Source organism: Mizuhopecten yessoensis, unplaced genomic scaffold, assembly GCF_002113885.1.
Source record: "Mizuhopecten yessoensis strain PY_sf001 unplaced genomic scaffold, ASM211388v2 scaffold715763, whole genome shotgun sequence".
Classification (NCBI taxonomy): domain Eukaryota; kingdom Metazoa; phylum Mollusca; class Bivalvia; order Pectinida; family Pectinidae; genus Mizuhopecten; species Mizuhopecten yessoensis.
Genome location: NW_018479779.1, coordinates 2898 through 24338, shown reverse-complemented (window position 1 = coordinate 24338; position 21441 = coordinate 2898). Strand labels below are relative to the sequence as shown.

General features: G+C 35.5%; 2 protein-coding genes across 2 annotated transcripts in view; one reads left to right on the top strand and one right to left on the bottom strand.

Moving 5' to 3' along the window:
* Positions 1-6460, bottom strand: part of LOC110441239 (monocarboxylate transporter 12-B-like) — a gene marked incomplete at its 3' end in the record, with an annotated part of 24285 nt that extends 17825 nt beyond the window's left edge. Inside the window, exon 1 of the mRNA XM_021484345.1 lies at positions 6312-6460. The remainder of the gene's footprint in view (positions 1-6311) is intronic.
* Positions 6461-8988: 2528 nt separating this feature from the next.
* LOC110441240 (uncharacterized oxidoreductase YajO-like) lies at positions 8989-16961 on the top strand. The gene is made up of 8 exons (XM_021484346.1): positions 8989-9204; positions 10223-10368; positions 11772-11922; positions 13023-13196; positions 14071-14168; positions 14406-14590; positions 14945-15084; positions 15633-16961. Exons 1-8 carry the CDS (start codon positions 9082-9084, stop codon positions 15756-15758), a joined length of 1143 nt encoding a protein of 380 aa, XP_021340021.1. The 5' UTR covers positions 8989-9081; the 3' UTR covers positions 15759-16961.
* The last annotated feature ends 4480 nt before the right edge of the window (positions 16962-21441 follow it).

The window sequence follows — 21441 nt, the reverse complement described above, 5'->3', positions numbered from 1 at the left end:
ATATAACTATACCTACGTCTTGTGTACAGTACGTCAATATAACTATACCTACGTCTTGTGTACAGTACGTCAATATAACTATTCCCACGTTTTGTGAACAGTACGTCAATATAACTATACCTACGTCTTGTGTACAGTACGTCAATATAACTATACCTACGTCTTGTGTTCAGTACGTCAATATAACTAGATCTACGTCTTGTGTACAGTACGGCAATATATCTAAATCTACGTCTTGTGTACATATAACTATTCCCACGTTTTGCGAACAGTACGTCAATATAACTTTATCTACGACTTGTGTACAGTACACCCATAAAACTATACATACACCTTGTGTACAGTACGTCAACATAACTTTATCTACGTCTTGTGTACACTACGTCAATATAACTAAATCTTCGTCTTGTGTACAGTACGTCCATATAACTTTATCTACGTCTTGTGTACAGGACGTCAATATAACTATACCTACGTCTTGTGTACAGTAGGGCAATATAACTATATCTACGTCTTGTGTACAGTACGTCAATATAACTTTATCTACGTCTTGTGTACAGTACACCCATAAAACTATACCTACACCTTGTGTACAGTACGTCTATATAACTATACCCACGTTTTGTGTACAGTACGTCAATATAACTATACCTACGTCTTGTGTACAGTACGTCAATATAACTAAATCTACGTCTTGTGTACAGTACGTCAATATAACTAAATCTACGTCTTGTGTACAGTACGTCAATATAACTATATCAACGTCTTGTGTACAGTACGTCAATATAACTATATCTACGTCTTGTGTACAGTACGTCAATATAACTATACCTACGTCTTGTGTACAGTACGTCAATATAACTATATCTACGTCTTGTGTACAGTACGTCAATATAACTATATCTACGTCTTGTGTACAGTACGTCAATATAACTATATCTACGTCTTGTGTACAGTACGTCAATATAACTATATCTACGTCTTGTGTACAGTACGTCAATATAACTATATCTACGTCTTGTGTACAGTACGTCAATATAACTATATCTACGTCTTGTGTACAGTACGTCAATATAACTATATCTACGTCTTGTGTACAGTACGTCAATATAACTATATCTACGTCTTGTGTACAGTACGTCAATATAACTATATCTACGTCTTGTGTACAGTACGTCAATATAACTATATCTACGTCTTGTGTACAGTACGTCAATATAACTATATCTACGTCTTGTGTACAGTACGTCAATATAACTATATCTACGTCTTGTGTACAGTACGTCAATATAACTATATCTACGTCTTGTGTACAGTACGTCAATATAACTATATCTACGTCTTGTGTACAGTACGTCAATATAACTATATCTACGTCTTGTGTACAGTACGTCAATATAACTATATCTACGTCTTGTGTACAGTACGTCAATATAACTATATCTACGTCTTGTGTACAGTACGTCAATATAACTAAATCTACGTCTTGTGTACAGTACGTCAATATAACTATACCTACACCTTTAGTACAGTACGTCTATATAACTATACCCGCGTTTTGTGTACAGTACGTCAATATAACTATACCTACGTTTTGTGTACAGTACGTCAATATAACTATATCTACGTCTTGTGTACAGTACACCCATAAAACTATATCTACGTCTTGTGTACAGTACGTTACAGACCCGTACACGTTCGCTGTTCCACCTTGGACGCAAACGGTACGGAAGTGCTACGCAAATGGTACGGAAGTGCTACGCAAACGGTACGGAAATGGTACGCAGGTGCTACGCAAACGGTACGGAAGAGTTACGCAAACGGTACGGAAGTGCTACGGATGACGCTTACAAACGGTGAATCGTTTGTTGTGACAAGAACGGGTTTACATAAAAAGCGGAACCACATTAAATATCTAAAACGAAACGAACATACCCACATAGGAAAAAACGTCAGTACACTGTAGGCTACGAGGATCGAGGCACACAAGAATGATTTAAATTTTGCCATTTCGTTTGCATAATGGATGCGTGTGAAACAAACAGAAATGTCTCGTGATTTATAAAGATAAAGGTCGATCAAATATTGGTACATGTAATTATAACATATCCATCACAAAGACCTGACGTACGCTAACAGATCAACGCGACACACAGATAATAAATCAGTTATGGTCAGAAGTATTTCCACCTGCTTACCGAACAAAAGACTAATTAATATTGACAGTAAGTAAACTTGTTACAGTTTTTTAACAAGAAACGTAATAATTGATAAGCCTAATAATAATGATAAAAAAAAAATATGATTTCAGACTCCTGTGTTAAGGAACCAGTACCTCTATTTCTATTTTTTATATTTTCTTTAATTTAGTACTTCCATACACTTTTAGATTTTTCGTAGGATTTGGAGACCGATAATGTGCTTAATTATTAGTACATGCAAATACATGCATCGGAGATTTGAAATGTATACATGTTATACCATGTCTATTAATTAAATTTCATTCACAGATAAACAAGTTTTTTTGTTATACATTGTACGTGTATATTGTTACGGGAGTTATTATATATATTTTTTCAGTTTGAAAGGCAATCTCGTGCATGTAGGAAACTATTATGATTAAGAAAAATAATATGTACTAAATATATGTAATTTTCACATTCATGATATGTACCTCTAGTATTAATAAGAATATAGATTTTCTTTATCGATCATAAAAATGTAGGTATCTATACTGACTTTTCTACAGGTAAATCTTACCTGTCTGAATCCTGGTACAGGAGAAACTATGACTGTCTGCCTGAGGGGGGTGTACTTCAGAGAGTATAGGGGTCTGATGTCAGATAACATAGGGACTGAGACCAAGTCAAACTTCAATATATCTACAATATGTATTTCTCCGTTTGTACATGTACGTTTGTACCTAAATAGGCGTGAATCAAGGAGTGTGGGCTTAGGGCGATAGCTTCCTGATCAGGGTCCAGGGGCAATTAGCTCACAATCTCTTGTCTCTAGTTCTACATGAAAAGTTATGGCGTTGAGGATATATGATGACATTTTCCTGAAATTTCAAGTTAACGAGTCTCCATAATTAAAGTATTTTTTCGTGAAACTGGTGACGGGGAATGGTAGCGCACACAAAATCAAGTGAAAATGTTTGCTTTAAAGTATACGTCTCTGACCGTTGTCAGACTTTTTATAGACAACACCACAATAGATGAGTGGCAAAACTACATAACATTTTCTTTGTCTGTGCTCAATGCACAATCCATGTAAGTGTAAGTGCTACAATATTTCATATTTTGTCATACATGTACGTAGCCTCATCGCCTAGTTCAAGTTCAAGTTCTTTATTACTTTGAGTCGTTCGACTCACCAGTTACAAAGTAACAAACTTTCTGATATTTACTGTGCAAAATACAAAATAACATTACACAACATTACACACACTCACAACACAATTACAAGTGAAACTATACCTATTTATGATAATTAGGTTCCTCTCGAATTTGCAAATTTTATATATTTCCCTAATTTCTTTTGTATTTTTCACACTCAATAATCCTTTCAATTTAAATATACTTGGCTTTTTAATATAATAAGTTTTCCAAACAATTTCTCGCAAATCAGAATGACATGGTCTTCAACATCATACACACTCGGCGATTCAATGTTTTGATATCGCCTTTTTCTAATTTTAAGTTATGAGGAGATATTTTCTTTTTTGATTTCTTTCAGATATTCTTTTTGTATGGGTTTACGCAGGTAGTTATGTAGATCAAAATGATCATAAATATATCTATAAAAAAATCTTATTTTTTCTGCACATTCTTCTCTAAAAATATCAATAAAGCTTTCTTTCTTTAATTAATAAATCTTGTTGTCGTTAATATAATGTTTCAAAAAACCCCACCTAGGCCAGGTTAATTCCAGCCTCTGATATATACTGTCCACTGTGTACCTTGCTAAAGGCGCTAAGTGGTACTAATTGGTCAACTGTAAAAGGTCAATTATCTTTTTCATTAAACCATGTAAGTTCATAGGTACACTAGCCTAGAACCGCTTGACTGATTTTTGACACCTTTATAATTACCACACACAGAGAGGGCACTCCGTTAACAAACTTACTCTAGACAGAGACGTATTGTAATATATACGTCTCTGCTATAGACAACAAGGAATCACACTCTATTTTCTCAGGAACTCAGTCACATGATGACAATAAAGTTATCTTCATAATGTTTTTTAAATGATTAATGAAAAATATCATCATTTTCAATAATCGGATATGAAAAGTTTGTTACGTTAGTATTCAACCTTGCTCTCTGATAACAGAACTCATGATAGATTATTTTAAAAAAATAGATTAGTTTTAAAACAAATCATCCACGTGAGAAGTTAAATATCATAATAAGGGCCTTTATTTCTTTATTAAATTAGGAATTCCAAGTTAAATATTAGGTAAACTTGGTTAAGGCACTGTTATGAAATGAATTTGTGCCTGGGGCTGTCATTTCCTCATCGAGGGACAGCCAAAGTATCTTACCTGTAGGTTTTTACCTTGAACTGATTTACCTGTATACAGCTGCACGTGATGGATATACAATGAACTGGATTAATTGACATTGACTTAATTGCCTTGAAATCAGAGAATGTGAACTTGATCAGGTACAGCACATCAGAATCCAAAGTGACCACAGGTAAATGGTCGATGCATTATCACTGCCTAGATTCTCAGGTATATAGATATCATATTGAAAGAAATGTATCTGTCAGCGGGTGGTCATGTTGCCCTAACAACCTTTATAACGGACACTAAAGTTGTTTATACCTTAAACAAGGGACAGGTCATAACCACATGGCCAGCTGTCTGCCTGTTATTTAAATTAACCCTAAGGCCTAGCTGCTGGTGTGGGGAACACACAGTAGGCCCATGGGAGGAGGGCTGTTACGTCCATATATATGTAAACCGTCATTTTTTTCCCCTTCAGACTATTATGATAGTTGGAATAATTTTCACGTTATGCGGTTTATAATGATTTTTTTTACAATTCGTTTCGACAAATATACATTCCGTAAAATTTTCGACCGAACGTTTCACAAACGCTTTCTAAATGGAAAGATGTAGACGCAAGTGCTACGGAAACGCTACGGAAGTGCTACGGAAACGCTACGCAAGTGCTACGGAAATGCTACGGTAATGGTACGTAATGTAATATAACTATATCTACGTCTTGTGTACAGTACGTTAATATAACTGTACCTACACCTTGTTTATTATATAACTGGTGCTAATCCCCAGCCCTGATTGGAGGAGCGACGTCGCGTGACGAGTCTGTAAATATGTTACAGACCTCGTTCTATAAATAAAAAAGTGTTATAGACCTCGACCTACATTGTACATATAGAAACGTGTTACAGATCGCTACTAAAAACAGTCCGTGGTAATTTCCCAGATAGTCTTTAAATCTGTTACCATTCACACTACTGAATTCAACTTCAGTTCAAATTCTTGTTCAAATAATATTTACTTGAAATTAAATATCATATGAATTGAATCTGAAAAAGTATTAATCTTATTGTAAAAGTCATATAATAAAACAATTGTGGACTTCAGTTTCGGTCTATCCTTGATTTACGGACCTGGTCTGAATAATATTCACCTCGGCCTTCGGCCGCGGCCTCTGTGAATATTGTTCAGTTCAGGTTCGTAAATCAGGGATAAACCTCACCAGAAGACCATAATTGTATAGTACAGTACGTCAATATAACTATACCTACACATTGTCTCACGTACAATTATTACACATAATAAATTAGTGTACTTGCATTTATTATAACAAAGAGGTAAGCAGAATACAGCGAAATTTACCTTCTGTCCTAGTCAATTTCTCTACATGATTTATTCATGACGATCGTTAAACTATGTATAACATGCATCATGAAGAAATGTGTGATACGATTTTGTTACAGTTGGTATGATCGGACATATCATGATGTGTAGAGAGTAATATTTGACACTTAAGAAGTTTATAAATCAAATGTGTATCGTTTGAGGTGTCATTTTCACCGACAGTTGATTAATTAAAAACCCTGAAATGTTAACTAATTACTCTAGAGTGAAAGATCAGGGTCGATAAGTCCAAACACCAACTGTAATACAATATCGGGTCCCTTTGTTGTATAACGCTTACGGTATTCCCGCGCTAAACATGTAGTATTTGAGTAGGTGCAAAAATATGTTTTGAAACGACCCCCGAAACACACATATTTACACACATACTTCACGCTATCTTATCGGTGTTTCTTACCTGCTCTCTATAGTGTCATGCCATCATGGGTCGTCACCTGGTCGCCGAGTGTATTAAAGCTTCTTAACAAATACGTCATTGGACCATACTTATATAAATAGAACTGAAACATCTCAGGTCAAGCAAACCACGGCGGGCAATCACAGATAAGGAAATGTGAATACGCAAAGTACCCCCCCTTCATGTTTTTGTCCGGAGAACTTGACCACGTGACTGCACAATGCACAACTTTGGATCGGTATTAAGCAAGTCAATTCTTAACATCATTAGATAATAGAATGCTAACAGAATAAATTGGCTTGAATAAATCACTTCTGTAAAGAAAACAATTTACACTTCGAGAAAAAAGACCAGCAACACGTACTGTCGCTGTAACCGAGTGAGTCACATTGCACAGTTCCATCCAAAATTACTAATGTGAAGAGGATACTGTTTGTACGAAAAGACACAGTGCAGTGGGACAGGGATCCTGTAAAATCGATTGACTTAGAATTACATAAGAAAACTCAGAAAATATCTTAATTGAAAAAAACGACTAAAATTAAACAGAATGTTAATACCGGTTCGCTTCAAAATGGGAAATACTTTCAACAATCGACATTGCCTCAAATTTACAAATGCTTGCATCGATCTACGTCACTTCCGACAACAACAGAGACATATGTACAGTGCACTCTTTAATTATCGATAGATGGCAGACTTTTGCCAGAAACATGTTTTTACTGGCCTAGAAACATGTTTTTACTGGCCTAGCTACATGTATTAGCATCGACATTGAAATTGCAATCTTCGCAGATATTCTTTTTTGTGTTTCAAACAATCACATGTCAGACTTAATTAGAATAAATATCTCCTTTGAAATATTTATATTATTATTCAGTTATTTCAATTTATATTCACATCGAAGTCCCACCAGTCTTGTTTTCGGCTACATGTAGTACCCTGTACATTACGGTGTACTAAAAGAACATATGTACATCAGGTCAGCACTTAAAACTTTAGTTAACTTTCTTATAATTACTTTACAATAAAAAATACCGAACAACATCCTAGATACTTAAGGGGTTACGCTCACTTGCGCTCTCTGCACCCCTGGAATATCAAAATTGAAGGTTTAGTGTGCGCCACCTTGTTGACTTGATGTACATCAAAAGAATCTCGCGGTCGCGTAACGGTCAAAAATGACTGGCTTTGAAGTCGGGTGTCTCTCTACTGTAATTTTCAAAGGACTTGTATCAGCCTGACGATTAAACATGTGTTTTTTTTACCCGGGACCAATCAAACAGCTAACTTTGTGCCTTCAATTTTGCTATGCCATATTCCAGCGGTGCACAGATCTAGAGCGTAAGTGAGCGTAACCCCTGGAATATGGAAGATGACCGAACAAGTGTTATTTCCATGAATCAATGGACACTGTGTCATGGCACATTATCCAAGCGGGTGGTCTTAAATTGAATAAACTTTAAAGGGGCTAAAATGAAGTTACATTTAGTTATTGCAATAATTGGTATTTAATTTCCGCAGATATAAATCTCAGTTCATAATATCAAAATATATAAAAGTAGTCACCAAATGTTTTCGGAAATTATAGTAGAAGTCAATCGGACCTGATTTGCTCGTCTGCTTCTCTTGTTACGTGAAGGAGAAGTTAAAATGTTTCTTCTAACAAGGGAGAAAATGTGCAGCCTATATATATGTCTTACTGAATTGCCTGTGACCTAGCGAGAAAGGTAACAAATGACCTCATATGAATCTCAATGTTCATCAATGATTTCATACTCGAGATGTTACGGTCATTTACGTCCTCTGCATCCCTGAAATATGTCGTAGCAAAAGTAAAGGCCGCCCGCACCAAACTGTTTGATTGGTGTCAGTTTAGATAACCTTACCAATCGCCAGGCTAATACCTGTCACTTTAAAGTTTACAAAGTGACGAAACCCGCCTCCAAAGCCAGTCAATTTTACCGTTACGCGAACGCTAGATTATTTTGTTGTACACCAAAACTTCTTAAATTGTCTCATTAGCAATGTTGTGCACACGTGCACCGAGCCACTAATTTTGCTATGAGTAAAAAAATAGTAAAAAAGAAAGAAAACAAGAAAAATGCAGGGATCGACCTAGAAACTAATGCAAAAGTTCCTAGGTCGATCCCTGCATTGTTCTTGTTTTCTCTCTTTTTTACTTATTTTGAAACATTCAAATTTCGAAATACTATAACTCCGTCAAACGCATGGCAATTTTTAGTTTTAAGGAAATAGTGCTTTTGGAAAGGGCTTAACAATAAATATTTTGCAATAGTGGTACTGGTAATGATATATAGTTAAATTTGTTGATACCCTTGTATTGAAAACGACGACCAGAACATAAATTCCATTTTTTTCAAACTTGGAAAAAAAATAGTAATTTTGCATCTTTTTAATTTTTACCTGAAGGTGTGTCATTGATATGGAGATACACTTCAGTTTTCAATTCATCAAAATAAAAGATCACTTTGACCTTTAACCTATCGGCGGAAGTGAGGAAGAAAAAAAGAACAAATACGTTTTTCAATATATTTACCGTTATTCGGATGAAGTTAATCAAACGTACGATTTATAGCGACTGAACTATGCAGTCTACTATCACGGAATGTTATCTATTTCCGTGCTATTATATAGAACGCACAATGACCTTTCGAGACGTTCCCCGTATTTTATCTAGGTGGACGTTCTGTGGTGTCATACCTACAAATGTGTAGTGCATGAAGAGCGGTATTTAACAAACTAAAAGATGGCAGCTACAACAGATAAACCCGAACCAAAAGTGGTCTACCGATTCCTCGGAAAATCGGGACTGAGAGTGTCCAACATTTGTCTTGGAACAATGACATTTGGCAAATCTTCTGCATTTGAGGTTTGTGCTATATTGTGTAACCTGAATATTCACCCTGCATTATTTTGTTCCAGTGATTGAACAATGTGTAATTAGGAAATAATTGTGGTAACTGAGATTGACTAACTTCTTTCATTTATATTGACAGGAATGATATTTACAAAACTACGTGAATTACATACAATGTAGTATATGTGGCATATGTGCGGTGTGATATCATACGACACAGGCAGGTCCAATGTCCATATATCAATGTAGAAGTGTAATGGAGTTATCCCCCTTTAACCTATGTAAACGCTGGTTTTATGGTAAATCTGACAGATTGGAGCAGGGGCGCTTCACGTTAACATAATGGTGAAATGAAGGATTTGAGCAGTGAAGCACCCCTGGCCCACCCTAAATTTCTCTACCCCAGACTTATTATTTTGTGAATTTCATGTTCAGGACATCAAACTGATCTTAACTAATATTTGGTTTAAAAAAGTAAAATAGGAAAAAAAAGCAAAACCCTTCATTTCACCATGGGGCGGCTCATATTACCATAATGGTAATATGAACTGCGGTTCATTTCACCATGGCCTTCATATTACCATACTGCAACGGGATTTAAACCTGGGACCTTCTGAACTCTAGATGGACGCTCCTGTAATTGAGCTACTAGTCTGAATTATTCTGACGTTTTATCGACTTTTTTCATATCGGTCTGTCGTCGGATAATTCGGACTATTGAGCTACCTGGTCCCTGGTGAATGACCTATCCAATTTCCGTTACATTTCTCTCTTATTCCTACGACCCTGGTTTGTGTAGATTAAAACAAGAGTTGACAACCTAGCCAATTTTGAAATGAAAACCGGAAAAATGTACTGCAAGATTGGGACTCAAACTATACAAGTACAACTGTAGCTAAGAGGTCATCCCATTACCCTTTTTATTGTTTTTAACTTTCCATTCCAAACTTGAAATAGTCATTTAAGTACAATTTCATTCATAATTGGGCAATATATAATTAAGGTATTGGTTCATTTTTTAATTATATAGCTCTTCAATGGACCTACCCAAGCTGATGAAGCAGAGTCACACGCTATCCTGGACAGATTTGTGGAGCTTGGAGGAAACTTTATAGACACAGCCAATGTATATAGCTTGGGGCTATCAGAAGAAATCGTCGGTTCCTGGCTGAAAAAGTGAGATTTTATCACATCAATTTCACCTACAGTCTAGTTATTCCAGTGCTGTCTAGAACATTCTTTGCCTATCTGCAGTTAACTAATTTTCTATCTAGTTTACTTCATCTCTGTCTAATACCACTTCCTGTCTGTCTAGTGTATGTCCTGTATGTCTGGTACACTTCCTGCCTGTCTAGTGTATGTCCTGTCTGTCTGGTACATTTCCTGCCTGTCTAGTGTATGTCCTGTATGTCTGGTACACTTCCTGCCTGTCTAGTGTATGTCCTGTCTGTCTGGTACATTTCCTGCCTGTCTAGTGTATGTCCTGTATGTCTGGTACACTTCCTGCCTGTCTAGTGTATGTCCTGTATGTCTGGTACATTTCCTGCCTGTCTAGTGTATGTCCTGTCTGTCTGTCTGTCTAGAACACTTTCTGTTTATCTTGTATAGTTCCTGTCTGTCTGGTACATTTCCTGCCTCTCTAGTATACAGCCTGTCTGTCTGTCTGTCTAGAACACTTTCTGTTTTTCTTGTATAGTTCCTGTCTGTCTGGTACATTCCCTGCCTCTCTAGTATACTGCCTGTCTGTCTGTCTAGAACTCTTTCTGTTTTTCTTGTATAGTTCCTGTCTGTCTAGTACATTTGATTTCCTGCCTGTCTAGTATACTGCCTGTCTGTCTGTCTGTCTAGAACACTTTCTGTTTATCTTGTATAGTTCCTGTATGTCCTGTATGTCTGGTACACTTAGACATCTAGTATACTGCCTGTCTGTCTGTCTAGAACACTTTCTGTTTTTCTTGTATAGTTCCTGTCTATCTGGTACATACACTTCCTGTCCTTCTAGTACACTTCCTGTCAGTATTGTATAAGCTAGGGTCATACAAGTTTCGATTAAGGGCTATCAATATATATTTGAAAGAATAACCTTGATCAACTTTCAAAGTCACTGGCCTGATGAAATAAACATGTTATTCTGAATATTTGTTTTGTTGTAAACACAATGATATGCTATGAAATTTGATTTTAAACTGAACAACCTTTACCTAGTGTCAAGTCACAGGCGCAAAACAAATAAAGAATCTTTAAGCTGCTATTATATAAGTCGTGAATGATATTCATAAGCTGTAGCATGCTACAATAAATGGTTATTTAGGGTGATCAAACGAATAACCTTGACCATATAATTTTTCTTACCAGAAATATTTTTCCCCCATGGATGTTTCGCTCTGAGGTGCTTAGCTCATTTACCTCTAAAATCTTATAATAGACTCTTTCAACCTTTGAATTTGAAGAGTTCACATGTATCTTCAAGGGTGAAAGAGTTAAACAGTTAAGGTGTTGATACATTATACAATTCACTTGTGAAATATGATTTCAAACTTATACGGTTAGTTCAAATTATAAAATTGGGTAAATTTCAGACAAAAACGAGAAAACTTTGTCATAGCAACAAAAGTCCGTGCTACGATGGGATCAGGACCAAATGACTTGGGTCTGAGCAGACGACATATCCTACAAATGTGTGATGACAGCCTTCGACGTCTGCAGACTGACTATATTGACCTCTACCAGGTAAGCTTGAAAGTATTAACACATTCACCCTTGAAATTTCTTAATGAACCATTCCAACCTTTGAATTGGAAGGGTTCAAATGTGTCTTCAGGGGTGAATGAGTTAATGTGCTTAATCTTTTTTTTGAATACTTGATAAAAAAAAATCAATAGCATAAAACATCGCCTTGTTGCTATCATAGAAAAGGAATCAAGAGTTTAGAATTGACTGTTGGAGAAGTGCCCCATACAGAACTATTAAGTTAAGGATGAATGCATGTAGCAACTTCTTCAATGGAGGCGGTCATAGCAAAATAGTACAAATGACTTTTAAATCAATTAATATTTTTTTTTTTTATAGAGACACTTGCTTACAAAATCAAATTTGATATATCCTGTAACAAGGCAACAAGGGGGTATACTGGAATCAGGTTGTCTGTTTATCTGTCTGTCCATCTGTCCATTTGTCCATCTGTCTCTCCGTTTGAGATGGAGTCTTGTCCAGATAAGTCCTACAGTTTCTGTAAGATTTTGTGAATCTCCACTGATGTTATTACCATACATGCATTCTGAATGCCTTGTATATTGTTGGGAGTTATTCCCCTTTAACAATTTTAATACATGTAGTGGGATATTGATCTTGTGTAAGAAATTTCTCCTATAGCTTTATCCAATTCTTTTTAACCTCCATAGCACTTTCAAGTTATGTACCTATGCATGTTTTTTTTTTCAATTCCCGCTATCTTTTTTTGGAGTGATACCCCATCTTTGCAAAGTTAGTCAAATATTGTGTTTAGTCAAAGTTTGTCCACACAACGCTTCCCTACAGTTTTGATACAGATTTAATGAAAGCCCATTGATATAGTAGCCATACTCAGATGTGGTTGGCCAAAATGATTTTTCTCCTAATTGGTGGGAGTTATGTCCCCTTATCATACCACCATAAGATTCATGTCACAAATGCTATGTTGCGACTTATTTAAAAAAAAATACATGCATATAACTCATTCACCCCTGAAGACACAGTTGAACTCTTCCAATTCTATGGTTGAGAAAGTTCATTGTGAAATTTCAGGGGTGAATGAGTTAAGCTTGCGTTACCTAATCAATGCGTCATTGCAGACTCATGGTTGGGATTCGGCAGTCCCCATAGAGGAAACCCTTCGGGCGTTGGATGACCTTGTCAGGGGCGGCAAGGTTCGCTATGTGGGCGTCTGCAATGTCACAGGCTGGCAGATGCAGAAGATTGTCGACAAAGCGGAAGCAATGGGAATCAACTCCATCATAGGTCTACAGGTAAACAATATTGTTTTGGTCTGTATGTAAGGGTAATAAAATACATTACTGTTGTAAGTATATGATGTACCAGTACTAGTGTTTCTTCAATTATAATGTGAACATACAAGCAGGTTTAGACTTTTTGTATAATTTGTCTTATCTACTGAATATAAAGTATGATATGTTTCTATAAAACCCATGATAAAAGTATAACATGTTTCCTGTACCTACCATAGCGTATGTGTTCCTTGTCCTCATTATAAGATGTAGTCCAAATTAAGCAACTTCCTCCTTTTAAGATTTTAATCTCTGCCCCATCAAAAAAATATTTTAAAAGAAGAAAGTCAGTTATTTCAGTCTATTTAGAACTCAATGTAATTCCTGCATCCATTATAATATAATATAATGTTTCCATTTCTCATTATGATGGTGTATACTGGTAGTATGCCTACTGTACTCAAAATTGAAGACACGTTTCCTGTACTTAAAATGAAATATGGATTGTCTCCTTTACTCAAATTTAAGAACTGAACATGTTTTCTGCACTAACGAATAAAAAAATGTTTTTCCCTTTTCTCACAATAAAGTATGAATTGCGTTCGATACTCAAAATTAAGAACACGTTTCCTTTACTCAATATAAAGAATAAATTGCCTTCTCTACTAAATATTAAGGACAACTTATTCCCTTTATGTTTTTTATGTTTTCCCTCTTTCTCAGATAATCAATATAAAGTAGAATATACCTCATTTGTAAGCTTAATAATGACATATTTGTGTTAGTTTCCTATTTATTTAAATATGGTCCATCTGTGAATATTAAACATGAAATGCTGTTTCTGTGAAGTAAGAATCTCAAGTGAATTCCCCGTTGATTGATTTTATGTTGATAGCAACAATACAACCTGTTATGTCGCCATCCCGAGTTGGAGGAGTTTCAGGTGTGCAGGAATGAAGGTGTCGGTGTACTTCCATGGAGTCCACTGAAAGGGTGAGAACACAGTAACTAGCCTTGTCGACAGCCTCGTTTTGGAATTTTGATCATGAGATGCAATATAAGCTGGAGGTCAACATATATATATATATATATCAATCTAGTGTCATTCTGATGTCTTCTGTGTACTGCGGTGCTCTACTGTATAATTTATAGTTTGCACTCAGCCAGATTGATGATCTTATGGTGTTGCATGAGTATATAGATATGCTTACCCATCATTTTGTCCTTCAGGGGATTGTTAACAGGAAAGTTCAAGCGTGGGGCCAAACCAGAAAGTGACGGTTCTAGGATTGGGTTTACCGCCGCCAAGGAGTCAAGTAGAACATTCCAGAGCAGTCCCGGTTGGAGCAAGTATGAAGATAATGAGTTTTACTGGAACCTTGTGGACGTCATGTCCAAAATAGCCATTAGCCATGGTAAGCCTGGCCAGAGTTATTGAAGATACAGAAAAGAGGTTAATTTCATTGTAGAACTGATTTTTGTCCTATGTTTTCTTTTTCACAATTGCCACCTTTCACAATTAAGCTGCAGCTGTAATATTCTAGGTGTGATGAACATATGAACTCTACTCGTCACAGACTGGAAAAAATATACTGACAAATGTCTATTTCATCACAGACTATTATTACATTTTATCACATTTGCATGAATTTTTGTCAAGTTTTCTTTTGTTGGAAGAGACATCGCTAGTTTTTCCTTCTTGTACGTTTATCTTCAAATCACACATTTGTTAGTTCGTACTGATATGCTGTCTATGTTCTTGTTTGTAGGTAGAAGTGTACCCCAGGTGGCACTGAGGTGGCTTCTGCAGAAGAATGTGGTGTCGTCAGTGATAATCGGTGCCACCTCAATCAAACAGTTGGAGGACAATATGGGAGCCGGTACGGGCTGGACGCTTACCACAGAGGAGGTGTGTGAAAACTACGGTTGTAAAACAGATCTATTACTGCAGATTGATTTTAGTCCACAGTTAACTGGCTAAGACCAACAATTATAGTTACAGATGGACCTAAAAGTGTATTTTCGATGTTAGGTCTGGGATATCCATCAAGTATCATTGAAAATATTATATGACACACATTTTTCCATGATCCTTTGGGGGGTCATAATCATATGGAGGTCGGTGATTTGTGATGCTACTATTTTAAGAAATAACAGGTCAACTTTATGGTGTAATTTCAATTGTTGAATGTCACATTGCTTTCAAACAAATGCAATACTTACAATTAAAGGGCTTTTTTCTGTATATATGTAGGTCCAGATAACAACATGTTCACCTCCACGAAAGTCAATAATTGATTAATATTTTAAATTATAAATTGAAGATTTGGTCAGTCTGAAGGTATTTACTTTTGTCATGTTTTCAAAAATTGTGAAAATATCATTTAGATTAATTGACTATGTATTTCAATGTAAATGTGTACATATTCATCAAGATTGAATAATTTAATATTACAGATGGATGAACTAGATAAAACTTCAAGCGTGGAACTACCTTATCCCTACGAAATGGTCTTACGTTTCAATAAGGACAGGAAAAACCCATTCCTCGGAACGTCTTCTGTGGAAAATACACAAGAGTAAAAACCAATGCAAAGAAACGCTTCAAGATTGATAACCTCAAACATTTGTGTCCCATCCTGAACATATTTTTTTTTTATTTTTTTTATTTTAAATGTTAATCGTTTTGGACATTATTGTATTCTGCATAACCAAAGTTCAGCTATAGTTTAGGAAGTTGCATTGAGCTTGATAAGTTACACCTTAGCTACTCAGAAAACAGACTTTTTCTTTTAGTACCCCCATGCCTCAACATTCCTTAAGAAACTTAAACCTGTATTAAGTTGGAGTAGTCGCCTGCATTTTTAATACCCACTTACAAGCAATTATCAATGGAATGCCCTTTTATCACCTCGTCTAAAAACGTTATTGTTGAGATATTAAAATAAAATCACCTATAGTTTCGCTTTATTCCAAATAAGAAATGTAACCATACCATGTCTTGTCATTACGTTATATGGCTAAGAGGATGAGGTGTGTTCCTCTCCTTTCTCTGTGACCCTTCCTTTTAATTCCCATCCGTAATCACTTCCCTGAAAATGCACTTCCTTCCACCCAATCAAATTATGGCTTTGACGTCCCTGATATATCTTATACTATTGTATTAACATTCAATCAACACATTGTTTTGTAGAATATATTTTTATTGATGATTTTTTCAGTATAATATTCAGTGTCGTTAATTTACAGTGAAGTTATACGAAATTAATTTATTTTCACCTTTGATGATATATGGTGGAGTATCAATTTTATATTAGCCAATAAAAATTGTATTTCCTATTTCCTGCCGCAGACATTCTTTACAGCTGAAGATGAAACGACAGAAAAATAAGTGTTTTCTACCATCTTTGTATAAAAGTAATAAATAGAAATTTTAATGGTTTTCTGGTTACATATGTAAATGCCATATCTATTTCACTTTTATGACAGAATATATTGATATTTTCAGGAATGCGAAGGACTTGTGAAAAATATCATTATTCTGACATACTCGAGAAATATTGATGGTATTAAACGGTAAAACAATTAATTTTCTTATATATATATATTGGTCTAGTCATTAAACCAAAAAAGAGAAAGTTATTCACAAAGTGCTTTATGAACATTGAAATAAACCATTTAATAAAACTTGTGCATTAGCTCAATTTTAGTAATTATATTTTTAAATGCGTCATTGATTATCAATTTGTTTTTTTATGATATTAACATTTATCAAATATATGCGTATCGATCAGAACAAAATAAAGTTTATATCAACTTTTTTACATATCTGTTAATTTATCAAATCAATTTATCTGTGATATGCACACTATATATTGATTTAAACATATTTTAATTGTTATTCAACACTATACATGTATATACATTTATATAATCGTGAAATAAAAATAAATTGAGGATTAATCTGGCGTATTGATATTTTCAGCTCCATATTCAGTCATTTGCACAGAATTTACAGATACAGTATAACATCATAGCTTATCAAAGTGGAACGGGTAGGGAGATCTGGTTTAGATCATAATGCCTCTGTAGCCCATTTTGAATAGTGAGTTGATTGTAATACTAATTCTGGTATCGCAATGCTGTTTACAAGGATCACGCTGATTGGCTAAATACCCACACAAATCAACAAACGATAGTACACTATTGCAAACTGTTGCTGCAATACCAGAATCGAACGAGAATGCAACAGTAACTGGACCAATGGTGATTCTTTTTGGTTCATACCAAAGTCCTTGAAAATATTAGTTGTTATTCCATGCTTAACGTGCAGCATCAAGGGTAATGACAACAACTGATTAACCCGTTGTCAGTATAATGTGACCGGGCGGAATGTTGTGCTGGTTGACTTCGGCATGGTGTTTCAGAAAGATAGCACTATTAGTCAGCATCAAAATTCGCGCTATCACACGGAGGCAACCACACCAACATACCCTGCCTCCTGCACACTCGCAAGCAAGCACGCATGCACAACATCCATGGAGACACGTTCTTAAATGACCTTAATTGTTGATAGGACGTTAAGCAAAATAAAACCAAACCAATCCATCATAACTACTGTATATTAGGTGAATTTAAATAGTACTTCATAACGGTGCCAAAATTGCGACTTTACGATGATGCTTATTATTTTCAACAACAAATTACTTTTTTATCGGGTCTCAAAAAATGTAATGAATGACATATTTGTGTGTTGTTGATAAATATTGTAATAACAATTCACGCGTGGGTCAAATCAATACAGCATTGGTTCAGTCACTCTAAGAACATAATTGGGATCAATCTAATTTGTGACTATATTGAGTTGGTTTATTCACAATCGTGACAATGTTAGTTTTCAACGTCAACCATAGAAATATATCACTGCATCAATACCACAAAATTGTAACTGAAAAATTGATTGAAAAGCATATAAGCACCTAGTAGACACAAGCAAGAGAAAGTCTTCCAAGTAATACAGCTATATTAATATATATATTATACAACGTTGTATATGGCGCCCCATCTAGCTAACATAAGCCACTATAAAGCGCTTTACAGTACATAGATATACAATTATTACAATTAGCATATACATTGATCGATACAATTTTTAGGATTTCGCAGGAACTACCTTATCAGGCGGAAATTACTAGTCCTATGCCACCTGGCTTATATATTCCTTAGTGTGTATAACACGTGCTTCTGAAAGATAAGTAATTTCCTTCCTCAGATATGACACCAGTAACATGCTTTTATAAGTAATTGCGATAAAGCCGAAAAATGTTTTGTACGTAATCCGGTTGTTTCTGTGTAATCAACCATCACTGTCCAATTTCTTCGAAGTTCATTTTCACAAAAACCACCACGTGTAAAATGTCAAAAACTTGAAAAGGTTTGGATGAAAACAGACGTGGTGATTATCACGCCGCGCGATCGACAGTAAACTGGGATACTATAGTTGACCAATAGATTTATGTATTTTCCAAGTTCGTTGGCGAAACTGTTACGAATAAAATAACTCATACAGTTATCGTCCTTCGAAACATGACCCTCGTTGGATGCATAATGATAAACGTAAAATTATTAGATCTAGAAACAGAAATCACTCTAAACCCAGAGCTACACAAAATATGAACAAATAGGACAATATAGAAATCGTTTTCTTGATGCAGTTTGCAATGCAATAGAAATTGTAACTTATGAACTTAGGAATAAGAATACGACCCGTAACCGGTGGAAATAATAATAAATTTACAAAACCTTCCTTTATATAACATTCAATACTTATACTTGTACACAACGGTTAGGAATATTCAGAAGTTAATGAAACATGTAATTTTAAATGAATTCTTTATTCAACAGAGTCAACTTCTTGATGAAAACAATGTACTCCCTAACGAACACAATGTAGAATACATACTAGATAATAAAACTATCACGATTGAAAATGTATTAAATCCAATAAACATTCTTAATCCATCGAACGCCTTCGACCCAGTCTTGGTTAATAGCAGAATTCTGCTCGAAATGTTACCTAGCTAGGAAGTTTGTCAGTATTGATACTTTGTAAAAAGATATTCATTGGAAATAGATCGCTGTGAAAAAACAACAACAAAATATACAAGTTCGTAAAAGGGTTCATTTTATAACTCCCTCCTGCCTTTACGATCTCGTACCTCCTAAACATTCTGAAATACATACCCGAAATACTAGACAAGCAAGTTAGATATCTATGGTTAAAGCTAGGGCTATGTATAAAAAAAAATCTTTGGTCGTCTGTTGGTTTATGGAACAAGCTACCAAAAAGAGTAAAACAAATCCCATACCTTTCTCCGTTCAGGTATCATCTGAATAGAACTAAAACTAAAGCTTCACTATATCGTAACCTGAGAAACAGCTTTGCGCAAATTCATCATAATGGATACAATGTAGTTGTATACTATGGGGAAATCCGTCTTTACATGATATTCATTGGGGTGCAGAATTATTTACAATTATATGCGGCTTATAGTAATGGTTTGGAGTGAGTTTTAGTTTTTCAAATATATATAGGATCTAACATGAGTTTCCATTTCATATGAGATTTATAAAACGAGTCTTAGAATTTTTCAATTTATTGAGATACAATGAAAAATTCGTGACGAGTTAAGGCATTTCTATCAAGTATAAGCAATGTGCTGGACCATATTTGCACATTTTAGGGGCCAAAAACAGCTTAATTGGTTGGCTTGATGTTAAGGTTTTTTTTGTAGTGTTGGATCACCACCATTAATGGACTGTTGTCTATTATAAGGTTGGGGTGTTTATAAGGAGTGCAAGCAATGTTCTGAATTATGTTTTCATTATTTTAGGGGCCAAAACTGGTTAGTTTGACCTGGTTAAAGATCTTGGGCAAGTGTTTTTGCAGTGTTTGAACAGTCATCACCATCAATACGCTGTTGACAATTTGACGTTGGCTGGTTATCTCGTCTTACATTTTAAGGTACAGCAATAACTTGTTATATTGCCATCATTTGTTTAAAGAAATGTTGGCCTTATAAGGAGGTTTGGCGATAGATTGAGGGAAACATATAAAGGAATTCTTCAGAAAAACACAATTTAGGGACCCGGTATGTTTGCAGTGAGGTGACAAATGAAACGACGGGCATTATATCAAAGTTTTACTGTACATTTGTTTCTATTGATATTTGCGATCTTACATCATATATCACTAAGAGGCGAGCTATGCTGTTCTCCGACAGCACTTGTTTTGTATGGGTATTGCTGTAAAATTACGTCATAATCACAAACCCTAATGGTAAGATTTAATTTGAAAATATTGAACTTGTACACTAGTTAACGTAGTCGATAGTAAGGCAACATAAACAAGAGGCCCAGGGGCCTTAATAGCTCACCTGGTATTTTATTTTTCAATTTAAAACCTGCTGAGTACCATTCAGGTTTATCAAAGGAGTACAAGTAACAAAGTTGCATCTTCCATTTATAAATATTCAATTCCCTTTGCCCAAAGATTCTCTAAAACAAGTTTGGTTAGGTTAAAATCCCTTCAACGGTACAGAAGGAGAAGGATCTTTAATGTTTTCCTCTATTTCCCCTAATGGGCCCCACTAATCTGCCCCAAAGAAGGGGAATCCACACACCTCAGTTTAAACAAAATTGATTCTTTTCTCCCTAAGCATGCTTCAGACTGCATTTGGTTTAAATCCCTTCACTTGTATAGTAGGAGAAAAAAAATCCTCTATTTCCCCTATTGGGCCCCGCTCCTATGCCGCCAGAAGGCCCACACCCTCCGTTTATACAAACTTGAGTCTCCTTTGTCCAAAGATGCTCTAGGACAAATTTGGTCAAAATCCTTCAATTGGTTGAGGAGAAGATTTTTAAAGATTTACCTATTTTCCCCTATTTGGCCCCGTCCCTCTGCCCCCAGGGGGACCATACCCTCCGTTCATACAAAACTGAGAACCCTTTGGCCAATGATGCTCCAGACCAAATTTGGTCAAAATCCCTTCATCGGTACAAAAGGAGAAGGATATTTGATGTTTTCCTCTATTTCCCCTAATGGGCCCCACCCATCTGCCCTTAGAAGGAGGCCCACACACCTCAGTTTATACAAAATTGATTCTTTTGTCCCTAATCATGCTTCAGACTGCATTTGGTTAAAATCCCTTCACTTGTATAGCAGGAGAAAAAAAATCCTCTATTTCCCCTATTGGGCCCCGCCCCT

Excerpts from the sequence above, each read along its gene's own strand:
- LOC110441240 (XM_021484346.1), top strand. The coding sequence starts at position 9,082 with ATGGCAGCTACAACAGATAAACCCGAACCAAAAGTGGTCTACCGATTC. Across the intron at positions 10,369-11,771 it reads GTCGGTTCCTGGCTGAAAAA|ACAAAAACGAGAAAACTTTG; the intron begins GTGAGATTTTAT and ends GGTAAATTTCAG. Across the intron at positions 14,591-14,944 it reads CAAAATAGCCATTAGCCATG|GTAGAAGTGTACCCCAGGTG; the intron begins GTAAGCCTGGCC and ends TCTTGTTTGTAG.